The 19,722-nt window shown below is 40.3% G+C and overlaps 1 protein-coding gene across 1 annotated transcript; it reads left to right on the top strand.

Annotated features, from left to right (window-relative positions):
* Nucleotides 1-240: 240 nt before the first annotated feature.
* LOC137273032 (mucin-3A-like) lies at nt 241-1,914 on the top strand. Its single transcript, XM_067805474.1, has 2 exons — nt 241-322; nt 1,202-1,914. Exons 1-2 carry the CDS (start codon nt 241-243, stop codon nt 1,912-1,914), a joined length of 795 nt encoding a protein of 264 aa, XP_067661575.1.
* Nucleotides 1,915-19,722: the final 17,808 nt, after the last annotated feature.

Genomic DNA, 19,722 nt, shown 5'->3' with positions numbered 1-19,722 from the left:
CAGTTTAAATAATTCCTAGTGGTTCTGTCAGGCCATCTGTAGATGGATGATACATTCACACTTCAGTACTTGCACACATCCTCCTTGTGTTTGTAATATGGTATCATTTCAGAATCACGTTGGTACATTGGACTGTGGGACTCTGACAACGGCGTGGCCGTGTGGACAGATTGTACCTTATCTAACTACACCAACTGGTTTGGAGAAGAACCGAACTATTCGTCTGAACAATGCGTACAAATGAATTTACACTACAATGGAGGATGGCTTGATATCAGCTGTAATGATAAGAAGATTTCTGTATGTGAAGCGGACTCTACCAGTAAGTGCTCCAATTAATTTCAGTACTCGTTTTAATGTTTCACAGTTCAACATTCAGTTAAAATCATGTTGCCAATCTCTTTCCTATTCACGTTGTGAACATGGGTTCGAATCCGGTTTGACAATTATATAGGTTTTTATGAACCGTCCTCTTCCCTCAAGGTCCCAACAATCAGACAGGCCGTGATATATGTGGAGTAGTGCTCAGTATGCTGTTACACTGACGTACCTGCTCCATATCGCAGATAGATCAATTGGGGTGGAGAAAATCAGTACATCATAGCAGTGGCACGGCAGGACAGTCACAGACACTTGCCCTGTGAACTCTTTAATTCACTGTCCCATAGGTGGGTCCAGCAAGGAAGTGGGCATATTTCTTTCTGGAAGAAGAACCGTACAGCCCACTACGAAAACTATGAATCAATATTTTTACCTCGGGGTAAATACGGGGTAAATGAAAATGTTCATTGTGGCGTAAAATAACATCCCTCCTTCAGAGTGAGTATTTTAGCAATATTCCAGCAATGTCAGGGTATGGGGGGCTGGACATCAGAAATGCGTTTCGCATATTGTACCCTTGTGGGGAATCGAGCCCGGGTATCGGCGCGACGAGTGAACGCTTTAACCACTAGGCTATCCCACCGCCCTTTTCACCTTTTACATCTACGTCGGAAATGTAACCACACCTGAAAACCTGGCCCCATTACAATTTTTTCAGTAATTCGTTGAAATACATGTCATTGTTATTTTGCTTCATAGTTTGTTGTTTAACTCCGAGCTTTATAAATCATTCACTGTATGAGTATAACAAGATAGCTTGGATAATAAGATTATGTTTCAGATGTTGAGGTTCCTTTTAACACCTATTATCACTTTACAGGCAACCACATTGTTGGTCATGTAAACGAAAACGGCGTGCTCCAGTGTAACGCCTCTGTCGTCACGTCGTTCTACAGCAGTGATGTAACGACCGCTGTCGTTACCGCCGTTAGCAGTGACCCCGTGGAGGTGACATTCATCACACCGACGGCCTTGTCGGGAACACAACCATCATTCCACTTCATGGCAACAACTACCGAACCATTAACATCCTTTCTGTCTGAGCCAACACCGTCAGTCACAGCAACGTCTGCGTCCTCTCATACAGACCCGACTACGTTAAACACTGAGGCGGCCTCGCGAGGAACACAAGTCATTTCATCAACGTTAGCATCTATAGGATTACTACCACTAACCGATACAACATATTTTCCACCATACGGACCAACGGTCACTAGCAAAGACATGGGAACCAAACTGACCGACGACCACAACCCCCCACGTGTGACGAGAGAAGTGTGCCGTTGTGCTTGCATTCCACGCGGAAGACTAAGTCAGTTATCTCCCCATGTTGTGAAGAAAAAGGAAGAAGAAATCAGAAGGGAACTTATTCTTAACACCAAAAACCTTACCAAAACAATTGCAAATTTCAAAACTGCAGAAGACGAGAGAAAGTCTGCAGTTGGCATAGGGATGCTTGGCGTGTTTCTCATGACGTTCCCGATGACATTAATGATCTTGTCTGATCTATGCACGGTCAAGTTTCAGAGATGAATCGTGGTAGTCTAGTGGGTAAAGCTTTCGCTGTCCACGTCGAAGACCCGGGTTCGAATGCACAGATGTGTTCAGTGTGTCAAGTCCTCTTCCAGTGTCTCACACAAAGAGGTTGCTGTAGTACTGCCCCTGTGGCGTAAACACATACATATACAGAGGGGAGGTGAACTATGTACGCAGTCGTTAACGATTACTACAACTAAAGGATGACGCCATGAACACTTACCCGTTACTAGATGAGTGAGTATGTGGTTACCTCGCTTGAGGCAATATTCCAGCAATATCTTGGCGGGGGACATAAAAATGGGCTTTACACATTGTATGTATGTGGGGAATCGGGTCTTCATCGTGACGAGCGGGTACTTTAATCATTAGGCTACATCATCTTCTTCGTACATTTAACATATACCTCTGGTGGGCTTCATTACCTCTTATTTTCATACTTTGCTATAAAGATAATGTTTCTTGTGAATCAAAGTTTTCTTAAGAAAGTGAGAATGTTAATCGGATCGATATTTAGATCTAATGCAGATTAATGTCAAACAAACATCAGCCTCAATGTATAACTGGTTTGTTTGTTGTTTAGTGCCATACTCAGCAATATTTCAGCTATATGGAGGCGGTCAATGAATAATCAAGTATTGACCAGACCATCAACTTATCAACATCATGAACTTCGATCTACGCAGTTGAGAAAATCAATGACAGTTGGTGGGATACAGCTTCTAACATTGGACAAAAGACAAGAGGTAACGCAGAAAACCGAAATCATGCAATCTACGGTACTACCATACGTAATCTACGGTACCACCATACGCAATCTACGGTACCACCATACGCAATCTACGGTACCACCATACGTAATCTACCTGAACGTTTTGTTTCAATAACTATAATGTAATACGAAACAAATTTGGAATAAAATTTTGTACATAATATCACCCACTACTGACGAGAAGTCAGTGTAATATTCTTACTTGGAAAGGGCACCAGATGAGGAAACTGAAGAACTACGAGAAACATGACATTGTTGGTCATCTATGGTATCCCTCATTGTATGGTAGCTCTGTAGCGTACGATACACCTATTATCATTACAAAATAATGAACATTGTGTATTGATGAAATAATACAAATAGATGCCATGGAAACGTAACGATGTAGCATTATTAGAGGGTGTCCGATAATGTTAAGAATGGTCACGTTAGTGCAGTTAAGTTACTAAGGTCAAGACGGCTTAGAAACATAACCTAGCAAATGCACTGATTTAACATTATCTGAATTTTTAATACAATAGTAAGTATTGCAATATTGATAGATATTAGTTGTATGTCACAAGAATGTATAGTAGCTGCCAAGTGGATCACATCACATCACTTGTATTACAGCACAGAGATGTCATTTACGTGTACTGAGTATCACAGACTGTCCCTGTGCATCATCTGTGATATATTACATATTGCACTGTAATTTGCTGCATCCACTTGAAGCACTTGCCTCGCTATTGTCGGTTATCCCACATTCTGTGTTGTATATTGATATATGTAAGTCACGTAGATTACATCCTTAAAAATCTAAACGATATAGACTCTAATTATGATTTTATTATAAAGGCATCTGCAGTAATCTGCTTTTTTAGTTTTAACATATGTTCCTAATTACGTCTTCAGTAATTTCACATCATTTTAAGAATTTTAACAAGGTATTTGCGTGTTCTAGATATTCTTAATTCAACAGAAACGCATATGACGCATATACTAAAGACAATATAAAACGCTGAAGAATTATGTTTAAACGCCATTCTTTATTTTCTCTTGAGAGAACAACATTCCTGAATATTTATATGTGCTATTTCAACAGCGTTTTCAGTATTCTCTATCGTGCTTTACATTGCACACAAACGTACCCCGTCTGGCGACAAGCGTTTGGTAATAAAATCCATATGAACAGCATGGAGACGTGTCATTTAACTTTGTTTGCGATGCCTCTAGATTGATATTTAACAGCAAACATATTTTAAATACATGGCTCCGACTTACAGAGAATTGGTGAAAGGCGTGGCAATAGGCCATTATCGGTCATAATATTTGTCAAACTTTCTCGCCTCGAGTGAAAGTGAATGTTTGAAATTTCCATTGGTTTTATTTTAGGCACACATGTGACACACAAACACATCGTTACGCATCGTAATCATACTTAGAAGAAAACCTGTCACATATTCAAGCAATAATGTTTACAACTGTTTTAAAAGAAGGGTTGTTGGCCTCCAGAAAACAGCTAGGCCATCTCACTTTCCTAAACAATATACCAACAGTACAGGTGGTTGACTCTTTACCTGAAAATGCTTTAAAAATGTCAGCAATTCATTGACTTAAACAATTGTGAAGATACAGGTAGTTACATCGGAATTACATGTCGAACAGGCGCTCAACCCTTTTACTGTATCTGGACAGAGTCTTCTATAATCTCTTAGTAAAACACCTACCCCAATTCTATATCATACTGTTACTGACATGAATATAGTTGTTAAGTTATAATGCAGGCCAATTTCTATAAAGTAGCTAACGATGACATGTTCACTCGGGGAGACAGAGGCTGACTTAAACGTTAACTGAATGATGATATGAATATATTTCAATTGCAAAGACTCCGAACACGCATGGATAATATTGATTTCTGTAAGCCATGTTGTAGAAAGTCACGAGAAAAGCCATCAGGGACCCAAGGCAATCATGGTCTTAGATCAGTGATAACTAACACTCCGCGCAGTCCTCGGCATTGTTCGCCTCTGGAGAATGTTTGGCATTGTCAACTTCTTAAGACTTGCGATCTGGGGGTGCTCACGCAGGTACTGAGACAATGATGTGAGCTCATTGGCTTATTGATCTGTTGTATGGAAGTGATTGATCTGGTTGTGTGGACATGATTGATCTGCTGTGTGGAAGAGATTGATCTGTTACATGGAACCTGTTGGCCTGATCAACAAGAGCGCGCGAAGTGTTACAATGCTTTGATGTAAAAAAAGTTCACATCTTGGCAGTCGGAAACGGCTCTGTGAAATGTTCTGTGAAAATAACAAAAATTAATACTGTAAAACCGTTTTATCAGGCAGACATGGAAAGCACTGACAGTACATCACACTATCTGTCGTTCCGTTGGAAAACGCTGAAAATACATCACGTTATCTGTTGACAACGGAATCAGACTTGCTATGGATAAAGGTTGAGGTTATCTTCAACGTAACACTCAAAGTATACGTTATCATTTTCTCCTTGTGTCTATAAACGGGGTACACTGCATGTTGTTTCTAAAACCGCTGTTCTGTGGGTGTGCATGTCCAACTAAAGGGCACATAGTTCTATCACGTTGGCTATGGCTTAAATTATTCTGTACACATTTATGTTACATTATGTTTATATATTTATCACTGTCAGATTATGTACAATCCCATACTTTGATGTTTTATTTACAGGTCCTCCTAACTGGAGATGACCCCCGACTCGAAATGCCTCACATCATGATGTATTGTACTATAATGCATTTCGAGTCGAGGGTCATCTCCAGTTTTCATATTTTTAAAAAATCTTTAATCCTCGCTAAAAACGGGGACGTGTATTTTTACTTTGTTTGTTACAAATAAAAAACTTAATATACGTAATAAAGTGATTACAATCACACACGGTTAATGGAATATTTGTCTGTGATTTCTGGAGACTTCAGATAGAACTACACTTTGATGTTGCCAAAAGGCAGAGAAGCGATACTTCAGATTGAACTGATGGCCAGTAACCCCATAAAAGGCGATATAACGGGATCTTGCGGCTTCAACGTCTGAGCGTAATATTGCTGGCGATGCTGATGATATCAATCACTGGTCTTGACTCTCAGCTTTACAGCTACATGTAAAGATCTGGCTTTGAGCAACCCACTGGTCTTCAGCAACCCATGCATCTCGTGAGAAGCGATTTACAGGATGAAACCGTGCTGATTGGTGTGTGACAGCTGGCTATCTCAAATGTTGATTTCAAAACTGGGCTAAGTAAATGTGCGAACGATTTCCAGTGCTGACGATTAGCCATAATCCTCAACAGAACAAAGGAAGGAATTTCGGTGTTCTAAAGTGAAATGCAGTGAAAATGACCACATTGTATGTCCCTGCGTTGGACTTGTTTCCTGAACTGTGTCCAGCAAATGTACCACTGAATATAACGATCCTAAGAAATGTGTCAACGATTAACTATGAGCCTTTACACAATAGAAGAACAATGATTTGGTGTTACATCTAATGCACCCTTCAAAATGATTTTCTTTGTACGGGTTGTTACTGACCAATGGGAACCAATACAAAGTGCAAAGGTGTATGATTTCAGGTTTTTACAGTCAGAGCGAACGTTCATAGAAGCCTGTGAATCTGGAGACTATTTTGGGGTTGTTTTATGTAGGGTCCAGATTGTACATAATGACAATGAGTTCACTGAGTATAAACAAGTCAATGAACAGATCAAAAGCTCTTTCATCGATTAGAACCTTAGTGGAAGATGATGTGTGAAGAAATCAATTCAACATACACACAGAATGCCAACTGTCTCGTCACTTTTCCTGGAACACGTGTAAAATTAAACATAAAAGAGATGAAAAAGGTTACAAAAAGTGTCCTTTTATTCGAGTGAGCTAGACAGGTGGTTACGTTACGCATACCGATTTGCAGAATTACATTGCATTAAAACCAATATCCGACCCAGACCTCCCAATCCTCCAAGTCACCGGCAGTGACCTTCCGATCAACAAGTCACCGAGCCTGGCCTCCCGATCCAAGTCACGGAGTCTGACCTTCAGATCACCAAGTCACCAAGCCTGACCTTCCGATCCACCAAGTCACCGAATCTGACCTCTCGATCCACCAAGTCTCCGAGTTTGACCACCAGATCCACCACATCACTGAGTCTGACCTCCCGATCCACTAAATCACCGAGCCTGATCTCCCGATCCACCAAGTCACCGAATCTGACCTCCCTGAAGTCACCGAGTCTGATTGCCCAAATCCACCAATTCGCGGAGCCTGATCTCAGGTTCCAATTTGTCGCCTCTTACAACCAATAAGATCATTACAGATTATAGTATTACATTTAGACAGGAAGGTCTGGGATGTGGCTACAATGAAAGATTCATCTAACTTAACTTACAATTTCCCGAGGCGGCGGTGTAGCTTAGAGGTTAAAGCGTCCGCTCGTCATACCGAAAACCGGGGTTCGAATGCCCACATGGGTACAATGTGTGAAGCCCATTTCTGGAGTCCTCCGCAGTAATATTGCTGGAATATTACTAAAACGGCGTGAAACCCAACTCACTGCAGTTTTCTACCTTTGAAATTATGGACGTGTCTCGCATTAACGGGAGCTAACTCTCGCGTGTCATCTTGCATGCCCGAGAAGAGTTTTGCTTGGTCTGCTGACGAAGACAGACGTGTTTATCTCGCTCTCTGAGTCAGTGGTCTTGTGTGCATTGTTCTCGCTGAGATTTACAGTGGTTAGTTGGGGGTGTTCTTTGAACTATACCATAGCATAGTTGGTGAAACTTGCTTTGGTAATTAATTTAGTAATTATATTTTGTAACTGCCTTTAGTTGTAAGTTTGTGCTCGTGAACCTCACTTTCGTGTTTCGGTTGGCTGAGCACGCTCGGCTTTGTGCGTGCGTGTGGCACGTTTGGCTCGTGCAGACCCTACTTCGAGGATTAGGATTGTCGACAACAGTGATAGCGTTTGTTTCGCAGATAGGACGATGAATTCAGATTCTGATGGGGAATTTACAGCCGACTGGTCGGCTCCTGATGATTTTGAGGAAACTTCCGCTCATGCTGAATTCGCTGAGAAATATAATGCTATGTTGGCTAAACGTCCGAAACGAAAACATGATGACGATGTTCAGACAAAATGTAGTTTTAATGAACATAATTTGAAACCCATTGTTATTTTTTCCTCGGTTGACCCTAGTGTCAGTTTGAAATCCGTCAGTCCCGTTGCACTAGCTAAGGACATTCAAAAACATGTTGGTGATATCCATAGCCTGAAGCGGTTGGATAAGGGTGACATTGTGTTACACTGCAGATCGGCTGATCAGTCCAAAATGGCTCTCTCTTTAACGAGATTTGTGGTAAACAGATCAAAGCTTATGTCCCCAAAAGTCTGCGAGAAACAAAAGGTGTCATTTACAATATCGATCTGGATATTTCTGAAGATGAAATAGTTGAGCAGCTGAAACCCTTTAAAGTTACTGATGCTAAACGTTTGACCAGAGGTAAGGAAAAAGAGCAGACATTATCAGTTCTGTTAACTTTTGCAAGTACTACACTCCCTGAGCATGTATACATGTACTATCAGTCCTTCAAGGTAAGAGCATATGTCCCACCAGCCCTCAGGTGTTATAAATGCCAGCGTTTCGGCCATACATCAACCAATTGTAAAAGTACAGTTCGGGTTTGTGCTCGTTGCAGTGGGGATCATACCTATGATGCCTGCCCATCTAAAGATACCTTAAAATGTTCAAATTGCGGAGGAAAACACAGCGCTGCCTATAGAGGTTGTAGTAAATACAAGGAAGCGGTTGAAATCCAACGTGTAAAAGTTGAGAACAAAGTTTCTTATAAAGAAGCTGTACAAATGGTCAAAGAGAACAACACTACTATGCCTGTGTCATTTGCAAATGTTGTCAAACGTCGTCCTAATAAACAGCCAGTTGTTTCATCTTCTCAGCAAGTTGCAACAAGTCTACCTTCAGTGAAGGTCACTCAGGGTTCGAACAGAGCAAATAAATGCTCCTGTCAGTGTTCTATCAATGGTGATAGGTCGTTGGATCATTTGCAGTCTACACATCTATCTGGCGACCGCAGCACATCCCAAGTTGAATATTCAACTGAAAATCTTGTTGCATTCCTGCTAGAGGTTATCACAGTCAGCTTTGGTGCTACAAACCGTGATGACCAAATATATCGAATTATGTCCGCTGCAAAGTCTCATCTCCACATTGACATATCTCAAGATATCTTCCGTTCTTTTTCCACTGATAAATCATGATGGATAGCGCCATCTTACTATTAACTATTCTGCAGTGGAATGCACAGAGTTTAGTAGCACACGGTCCTCATCTTAAAGCGTTTCTTGGAAAACTAGAATTCAAACCGGATGTACTATGCATTCAAGAAACCTTTCTCTGGCCTGAGTGTCAGTTCAAAATTAATGGCTATGTTTGCATGCGAAAAGACCGCATTGAATATGACCCTAAGACTAGAAATCCCAAACGTGGCGGTTGTGCTATTTTTGTTAAATCGGATTTAACATATAATAGCCATACCTTGCCGAAACTTAATTTTGAGGCAAATGCTGTGGAAATTGTCTCAGAAGAGAAGCAATTCCTAACCATTGTTAATATATACAGCAATGGTACGCCATCTGTAGATGATTATAAAATGCTGACAAATTCTGTAGCTACGCCAGTTTTGATATGTGGTGATTTTAATAGTCACAATGTACTGTGGGGAAGCAGGCATACAAATCATGCTGGTCAAGTTGTAGAAAATCTTTTGGATGACACAGGTTTGATAGTACTAAACTCTGGCGAAATGACCCGTATAAATACTAGTAACTTTACTTTCTCAGCATTGGATCTTACCCTTGTTTCGCCTATATTATCACACAAATGTCAGTGGGGTGTTTATCAAAATGACAGTCTGGGGAGTGATCATTTTCCAGTTTTCACTGAAATATCATTTAAACCTCTTCGAACACCTGGACTAGGAATCTCTAGATGGAGATTTAAATCTGCAGATTGGCATAAATTTGTTGAACATTGTTCAAATGAAATAACGTGTGATTTGCTTACAGACGACATTGAAAGGTCAAATTACAATCTAACTTTCTCTTTGACTAAAATCTCAGAAAGAGCTATTGGGAAAACTTCTGGAAAGCCAAATACTCGAAATACTCAGTATTGGTGGAATAAGGATTGTGACAAAGCTGATAAAGCTCGACAAAAGGCCTATAACCGACTTCGCAGGACATCCTTACCGGTTGATTTAGAAGACTTTCGCAAAAAACGGGCTGAATTCCAGCGTCTTGTACGCTCTTTAAAACGCAACAGTTGGCGTTCCTATATATCTACAATAAACAGGCATACTTCCTTGTCTTCTATTTGGGCCAAAGTAAAAAGGATTAGTGGGAACCACAATAGATCCCCTATTCCTGTTTTGGATCAAAGTGCTATTTCCCGTGAAGAGAAAGCCAATCTTTTAGCAGATCAGTTTGAGGCTGTTAGCAGCTATGAAAACTTTTCTACTCAGTTTAAAAAGGAAGTCACATATTTAGAGAATGAGATTATCCCTAAAATTTCAGATTCTTTATTACAACCTTTTCCTGAATATGATTTATACTTCCATCTGGGAGAATTTAAATCTGCAATATCAAAAGGTAAGAATACATCTCCTGGTGCGGATGAATTGTGCTACGAACACTTTAAACATATGCCCGATTCATCTTTAGAAGTCATACTAAATATCATAAATCAAAGCTGGATATCTGGAAAGTTACCCAGGAGCTGGAGACATGCTGTTGTTATCCCTGTTCCTAAACCTGGTAAAGATCCATCTCGCCCTGTTTCATACAGACCAATAGCCTTAACGTCTAATTTGTGTAAAATCATGGAAAGGATGGTCACAAATCGTCTGAGTTTCTACTTAGAATCAAATGAATTATTAGCGAGGCTACAGTGTGCGTTTAGGAAAACTCGTTCATGCACAAATCACCTAGTTCGACTACAAAATGAAGCGCAGAAAGCATTAGGAAACCAAGAGTATATGCTGTGTGTATTTTTAGACATTGAAAAGGCGTATGATATGTTATGGAGAAATGGCCTTTTATTTAAACTGCAAAGTTTAGGGGTAAAGGGACGTATGCTACAGTGGATAAAGTCCTTCCTAACTGATCGAACCATACAAGTTCGTATTGGGCAACACGTGTCTGACGTGCGAATTATTGTAAATGACACTCCACAGGGCAGTGGTATAAGCCCTTTGCTCTTTAATATCATGATCAATGATTTCTTTTCTGAACTTCCGTTAAATATTGACGCATCACAATTTGCAGATGATGGTGCTTGTTGGAGACGTTTTGGAAACATTGAGTTTGTTCACAAATCTATTCAATTGGCTCTAAATTCTATCGATCTTTGGTGTTCAAAGTGGGGGTTCAAGGTATCCACTTCTAAATCAGTTGCTATGTTCTTCACAAGACGTAAACTTCCCCCAAATCTGAAGCTACACATTGGTGGTCAGGACATAAAATTTGTTTCAGAATTTAAATTCTTGGGTGTAATCTTTGATCAAAAACTCACATGGTCCAGCCACATCGATTACATTTCATCAAAATGCACTAAAGCTCTCAATTTACTGAAGAGCGTGTCTTCCACAAAGTGGGGTGCTGATAAATCTTCCTTGCTTCTTTTGTACAAAGCACTCATTTTGTCTAGATTAGAATACGGTTGTCAAGTTTTCATGAATGCTGCAAAATGTCATTTGGTTAAACTTGATCGTGTTCAAGCTAAAGCTCTTCGGATATGCACTGGTGCCTTTCCTACTACACCAGTTTCTGCCTTGCAGGTGGAATGCTCAGAACCTCCTTTGCAATACCATCGTCTTAAAGTGGCCCTTAAGTACTATTTATCTTTAAAAGCGTCATCTAGGTATCAACCAGCAACTGATATTTTGTGTGATTGTGTGGAATATGTCATGTGTGATTGGAATCATGGAAAACCACCATTTGGATTACTCGTTCAACAATTTGCATCACAGTACGAGTTGAACAATCTTCAGCTGAATGCTGTGCAATCTCTACCTAAAACGGTTCCATGGACTTTAACACAACCTTCGATTTCTTATGATTTATCGGAGCTTGTAAACAAACAAATGTCACCATGTGTTGTTAAAATCCTAACCCAAGACTACATCCACAACAAATATAGTAATTTTACTCATATTTACACTGATGCTTCAAAAGATCCCAGAACCGGTCATGTTGGTGGGGCCTTTTATATTCCTGATCTTGGTTTATCTAAAAGATTTAGATTGACTGATCATCTGTCTGTGTTTGCAGCAGAATTGACAGCTATACTTCAAGCTTTAAAATGGGTAAAAGATAACGAGCACGAAGCAATAATTCTTACTGATTCGTTATCAGCTATACAAGCAATTCAATCAGGTGTCCAAGGTCCACGCAGTGACATTATATACGACATCTTGTATCTTGATACTGTTCTAAACTCCATGTACATCAGCTGTGATATTGTTTGGATTCCTGCACATGTAGGTATAGCTGGGAACGAAGTAGTCGACACACTTGCTAAGATGGCTTGCAACAGACCACAGCCAGATATTCAATCAATTAAGCCCATTTCAAGAGATTACTGGTTTGTCATTTCATCGTCAATAAATGCCTCTTGGCAAAATACATGGGACAGTGAAACTACAGGTAGACACATGTACTCGATTTGTCCTGCAGTAAACAAACATTTTAAAATCCGTAGGCGTTGCCGCAGAGATGAAGTTGTTTTAACTCACCTCAGGCTAGGACACTGTGGATTAAAGGCATATAAAAGCATTTTAGATAAAGACATCTCTCCTATGTGTGAAAGCTGTAACTTACACTGCCCAGAAACAGTTCAGCACTACCTCATTGAATGTCCAGCTCATGAAAACCCACGCAAGGCTCTTAGAGACATTGTGCTTAATAAAACCAAAACTATTTTTACGCTGAACGCAATACTTGGCGATAATTTAATGTATGGTTGCATACAAAGAGCTGTATTAGACTTCCTCGTCAAAACGGATAAGTACGACGTAATTTAACTGGACAAGAATGTAACTGTTTGTTAAGTGTTGGGCGCATATAGGTCTTTTAAGGCCCAAGGTCGCCCTAAAACCTTACCTACCTACCTACCTTGCATGCCCGCCTTCATGTGTGACGATCATGACATCTGCTAGGCCTGATTTGCAAGTCGGATTATAATTCGGAAGTGAATATTGCCACCTCCGCCTTTATTGCCACAATCATTGCTTTTATATAAATTACATTTGAATTTGTACCGCCACTGTATTTTGTGTGATGTCTTTGTATTGATTGGCATTGATTTGTGAACTTTATTAACGGTATAATACAATTGTTAATTACGTCATAAAATCTACCAGTAGTCTCTGATTTGTCAGTCGCCATGGTTACCAACGTTGGAGCTGATGAATTTGGTCGTAAACACCTTACAAATGCGAATGTGATGTGGCAACATATGAAGATTAACTGTCAGGGGTAAACAGCAAGTAGTACTCTTGCTGAAACGTGGGTCTTGATTCAGTAGTCCGGATGATTCCCAATACGGACGAATTTGCCGAAAGACACAACCGTTCGGATTAACGAGGCTTCACTTTACACTATGCAGGATTACTAAAGGTAGACGATGAAATTAGGACCTGTGCACGCTCCAAACTACCGTTCGTGATCATATAAATCCAGTCGTCTTTATATCTTTAGAATTTTGTAAACACCCCAAAAGACACGGTCATTGTAACGGAATAGAATGTTGATTAGATGTCCCACATCAGAGAAGAACGACAAGTGTGAACAATTGCGAAATACATGTACACTGAAACTCTGCCAGACCCAGGTATATTCAGCAGTTCAATGAAGCGCCCCATAAATGCATAATCTCAATATAAACAAAGTCCTTCCCGTTCAACAATAATTCATGATACAGGTGGGTCACCTGGTATTCTGTCCACTAACTGACCCTTTTTGTACTTGTTCGGCGGCAGTCCAGCGAGCGAATAAGTGATACACAGAACGTTTGTAGCACTAAGCCATTCGTACAGACGTCCTCATACTTATATCGAATTGAGAGGAATCAAGAAGAGTTCCGATTCATTCGAGGCGCATTCGAGACATCTTGACAGAGTTTGAAGTGGCATGTCTTTTCTATTCTCCCTCGAATAGTTTCAGAATACTCAAAATGCAGTGAGAATACAGTAAAAATGTTTAGAATGCTAGAAAATACATGTACAGTGCAGTGCGAATGCACGTCAAATGCCGTTCGATATTATTCCACTTCAAATTTTCAGTTTTCATTGCGACTGGCTGAATCCGCCTCAAGTGTGAAGGGAGAAAAAGCCGATGATAATTATACAGTTATCATAGCCGGTACCTTTACGGGCGCTATCGGGAGCCTCGTGTTAGAGTTTAGGAGTTTATTTTGGGGGGTGCGTGCGTACTTGCTTGTGTTCCTATAAAGGCAGAAACGTATTACGGTTACTAATTCAAAACACACAATTTAACCCCAGCCCCACCCAAGGGATAGACGAACTATTTTGTTGGTTTGTCACCCAGCAAGTTCTCAGAACGTGGCTTCCCGTATATCATTTGGAAAATTTTATGTGAACCTATTTTATCTTGTGCTATCTAGGATTCGAGCCCATGATTTGCGAATCCTGTCAGACTGAAAATGACAACCTCGGTTTATTAGCCACTTCATTTGTCCAATATTGTACCCATACAATGTACGTGGCAATATATATATGTTCAAATATTTGAACGGTGAGAGTTGTGACCCTTAATTTATAAATTTTCTCAGATTGTGGCACCAATCAAATGCTCACCCTAAAGTAAAAGACCAGCGCTCCAAGTTTCGGGGCATTAGGTTCTTTAGTTGAGTACCAGATTTTCCCAGAGTTTTGTCAATCCATTGCATTTGCTATGGTGATCCTACCACCAAAACAGGTGACAGTTGTACAAGCACGACTTGGAGGTTTCGTCCCACGTCATGCCGACAAGCCATGGTGTGACGGTTAAACAACAGGAATCTGGAAGAATCAGTCAGAATTAATGTGTAATTTAAGGTTTTTCGGGACGATCATTCCCAAAATGTCCTGAATAGTCCAGCGAACAAACTTAGCCAGATGACAAAGGGGATCGGTAATGCGCAAATCTCATGGCGAGTGGTTTCAGCAATAGATAGCAAGGTGGTTTTGACTGTAACTGGTCCCAGAAGCCTGCGAATGTCGCAAGAGGTGACGCATTGGACTTGGTGGTCAAGGTTGCAGATGTCATGGGTTGCGCTGGTTTGAAAACCGTGCCTTTGAACACTTTAAATGGAACTTAAGGTGTGTTTTTAAGGACATTCCACACCCTGATGAGAGTTATATGAGGAAAGTTTAATCACACCTCTACCCCACCATATATACCCAAAACAAACGTAGGGTTATGTCGTATGCTAACCTTTAGCGCTACCCAACCGTCCTCCCTCAGACAGGAATAACACCGTACATAGGTGGGTGGCACTCAGATTATTCTTTGGGTGTAAACATTTACACAAATATACGTTCTTACGCGTTTTGCGGACAGTCGTGGGATTTTCAATACTCTTCATGATCCTGGGGAATCTATGATTCATATGTCAGTGTGCATGTGCACGTGCGTGTGCGTTATGCTAACCCACTGAGATGCTATGTCACACTTACACATATAGACAAGCGTTCGTTCGTCACGCTGAAGACTCGGGTTCGAGTACCCACATGGGTACAACGTGTGAAGTCCATTTCCAATGTACCCGCCCTGATATTGCTGGAATATTGCTGAAAACGGCGTACACTCAAGTCACTATAATTTCCCAGCTTCCAAAATGGGTCTCAAGGGGAGCTAACTCTCGAGTCTCATATGACATGCTTTGTGGCCGCCGTGATATTGCTGGAATATTGCTAAAAAGCGGAGTAAAACTGTACTCACTCACGTACTCCTTCCGAACGCCGGACTGGAAGGCGGTACAAACCTCGCTTTGTTTAGACATTCTGTCTGAAGATCTCCACTTCGATCACAACAAGTGACATATTTAATGATGTATTCGTTTATTTCGCCACCCACCTATTCATCCACAGGCAAACTGTAGCACAAATGGGGTTGTGCAGCATAGGGAATGTGACAAGTCTTCATATATGCGAGCGAAGCGAGCAAAGGTTGGCAACGCTTCTGATCGAAAAATATTTTTCCATCTCAAAATAAAATATCGCCACCATCAAAGGTACACTCCTATTTCCTCACTTGGTTGTGCTCTCACATTTCCTACCTCATGTTTAATAATATACTCACCTGAAATATGTTTTCTTCAACATTTTAAGCGCCACTCGTGGTATTCAGATCGTTCTTCGCCTCCATTACCCCTGCCAGCTTCCGTTTGAACCGAGTGACGGAACAAGAATAAGCAGAAATTGAAAAAAAATACTATATTGCCTAATTTTATCATGAAGCTGTTGGGGTTTATTTGACTTATCAGTCATCGCTATTGTTAGAATTTTCGTAACATTTATTCTACATAAGAACATTTCTGGCGTAATGAGCGAATGAAGTAGGGGGGTGACTGTATGTATTTCATGTGGAATAATACCCTCCTGTTCCTTCACGCCTTTGAACCGGAAGCTGGAAGTTGGAATGGAGGCTAAGAACGGACTGATTTACCACGCGTTGCACTTAAAATGTTGAATAAAAAAAATTTCAGGTGAGTAATTGTACAGCATGGGGTTGGAAATGTGAGAGCACAACCAAGTGAAGAAAAAGGTGTATACTTTTGATGGTGGCGATATTTCATTTTGAAAAGTATTTTTCGAACTGAAGCTAGGAATGTACGTTGCCAACCTCCTTTCGCTCGCATGTAAGAAGACTGGTCATTTTCTCTATGCTGCGCAACCCATTTGCGCTACAGTTCGCCTGTGATCTGACAGAGGACACATCGGTAATATTATCTAAATCAACATCAATATCAACAACGCCTCTTACAACGTGTTGCTGGAATATTGACGGCATTCTGAAGTGTTTGTTAGTTCATCCTAATATGTTTGTATCACAGTTTTTGCAGCATTGATTGTTAATGAAATGAAAGCGACAAATATTTCCATAGTCATTAGAATCCGGCAAGTCATATTGCCTGAAGCTATGTTAAAACTATATTGGAAAATTAAGATTCTGTAAACACAGACAAACTGGTTCTACACATTTTATTGGAATCAATAATTCACCATTAGCAACGGTTTAACACAAACACTGAATCAATTATCTTCTGATCGGCGGTATTAATTTCTTATTGCCATATTTTAACAAAGAACTTTTTACATTGTGTACTGACCAGTCGCATGGAACCGCAGTTATTCGGACAGATTGCAATGATCCGTTCATTCCGAATGACTGATGTGATATTGGTTATTCATATCTCTCAAACAGTTGTGTTAGAAAGACAGCCTAGGGGTTCCGTAGCTCACCCGACCAATAAATAGGTCAACTTGTATTGGGTACATACATCTTCACTGATTGTGAACTGCAGATTGAAGCTAATCATATATCTGAAGGGCATTTAGAAAGGGAATACATAAGAAAAGATTTATGGAGTATATGCTTGCAGGTCACCTGTTCACAACTGAAGAAGTTGACATCCATTAATCTTGCCTCTCTTTGGTTGAAGCTAGTTACTAAAACGCGTATGATATAAAAGGGTGATTTATTAAACACGGCGCCACCTTAAATGTGGCGATGGCTTAAACATGATGATGGTTTAAACAGGATGATGGTTTAAACAGGATGATGATATAAACACGACGACGCCTTAAAATAGCCAATTGCTTAAACAGGACAATGATATAAACACGGCGATGCCTTAAATATGGCTATGGCTTAAACACTGCGATGCCTGAAAACGGCGGCACCGAAACATGAAGATGTCCTCCACACGGAAACTCCTAAACATAGCGATGCCTTAAGGTTCCATTACACTATATTAGCCTCACATGCTCCCACATCGGACACGGTATTCAACAACAGAAGAGACAGATACTTGTGACAGCTGTGATTGGATGAAATAGAGTAGCACTTGCATCCGGTAATTTCAAATGGGCACAATTTAAGTATTTAGTGCTGTCATTTTATCACCATGACTTATGCTTATATGTGTAAGGATAGGTTCAAGTAAGAGACATTAAGAGCAAAAACTAGGGTTGGTGTGTTCCGCTTCACATGTTTGGAAAATGCGCCGGGCGAATTGACCAGAAACTGTGTTTTATTGGAGTTTATTGATAGTACCCATGTGTACATGGAATGGCTGTTGATAGCCTGGATATATTGAAAATATGTAAGGTTACTAAAGAAGTCTATGGGAAAATATTTGGTGTTGTGTAACCTTAAACATGGCGGCACCTTAACACGACAATGTCTTAAACACGGCAACGCCTGAACACGCCGATGTCTTAAGCACAGAGACGCCTCAAATACGTCGATGCCTGAAACACGGAGACGCCTAAACACACCAATGCCATAAACATAGTGATGCCTTAAACACTGCCACGCTTTCAACGCCGTGATAGCTTTAAACAAGGGAGGTGCAGGTTAGCCGGGCACATTGTATCATCAATGTTTAAAAGTGATTCTTCAAAACATTCCCATGACAGGTTTAAACAGAGATTCTGTTGTTATTATTTTATATCTGTCAACAGAACACATTATCTATGGCTTTCATCCTATGATCAGTGAAACCACAAATCAACAAAACAGACTGCTTTATCTCGAAATGTTTTCTTGTTGGTCAACGCCGCACTCAGCAATTTCTAGTCATAAGAGCGAATGTAATTGACAACATGAGCCTCGATCTAAGCAACTGGGATACAACGACCAGTGTCACTTAACTCAGCTAGATTGACTACCCGATGGCTTCACTCGTCTCCTGCGACAAGCATTGCTTACTGGAAACCAATGCTAACCCGGATCTTCACGGGTATCTCGAGTGTGTGAGTTAGTGAGTGAGTGTAGTTTTACGCCGCACTCAGCAGTATTCCAGTTACATGGCTGCGGTCTGTAAATAATGGAGTCTGGACCAGACCTATCTCGAAATGTAACGTCGATCAAAACTTGTATGGTGCAAAGGTGAAAATTTAGTGAGTGAGTGAGTGAGTGAGTGAGTGAGTGAGTGAGTGAGTTTGGTTTTACGCCACCTATAGCGATATTTCAGCAATATCACGGCGGGGGACACCACAAATGGGCGAACACCTTAACCATTAGGCTACCTATCGACCTAAAGCAGGATGAGGTATTTAAAAAAGCAGTATAATTGTGAATCAATTAACATTCTAACATTTCAACTTATGTTAGTAATCGAGTCTTTAAGTGTTATAATATAACTTTATGTGATTGTCTCTCGCAGGTCCCATGCAAAGGCCTCACGTTGTTGGTACTCCATGATGAAAAAAATAACAGAATATTTCTCCGCTCGAACGATTTGACACATGTAAATCAATAACTGTCGCGGCAACGTATTGAATACATGTTATTGTTTACATGACCTTGTCACGTGAGGCATGTAACGGTATATTGAAAATAGTAATATTATAAGGCATTACTCGAAAGCTATAAAGGTCACATATACCAAATTGGTATTCATGTTGACAGAAATCGCACATTGTTATGTCCCACTTTCTAAATAATGTTACATGTTATGTTGCAGTAGATGCAGGTGTTGATTGTGTAGCTGTGCTCAAGGGGCAAAAATCGAAAACCAATTACATTTACAAATAATGGTAGACACAGTCACTATAATCTGCTGTTATACCATTTGATACATTCTCTCGAACGTTTCTTCGTATGTAAGCAGCAGAATATCTACACAATAAACATGATTAATAATTAACATATTGTTTTTTACTTAAACAAATTCAGTAACTCCGGTAGGGGATCACTTGAGTGTTTGGTCA

This window comes from Haliotis asinina, chromosome 2 (genome assembly GCF_037392515.1).
Source record: "Haliotis asinina isolate JCU_RB_2024 chromosome 2, JCU_Hal_asi_v2, whole genome shotgun sequence".
NCBI lineage: Eukaryota > Metazoa > Mollusca > Gastropoda > Lepetellida > Haliotidae > Haliotis > Haliotis asinina.
This window is presented reverse-complemented; position numbering and strand designations above follow the sequence as displayed.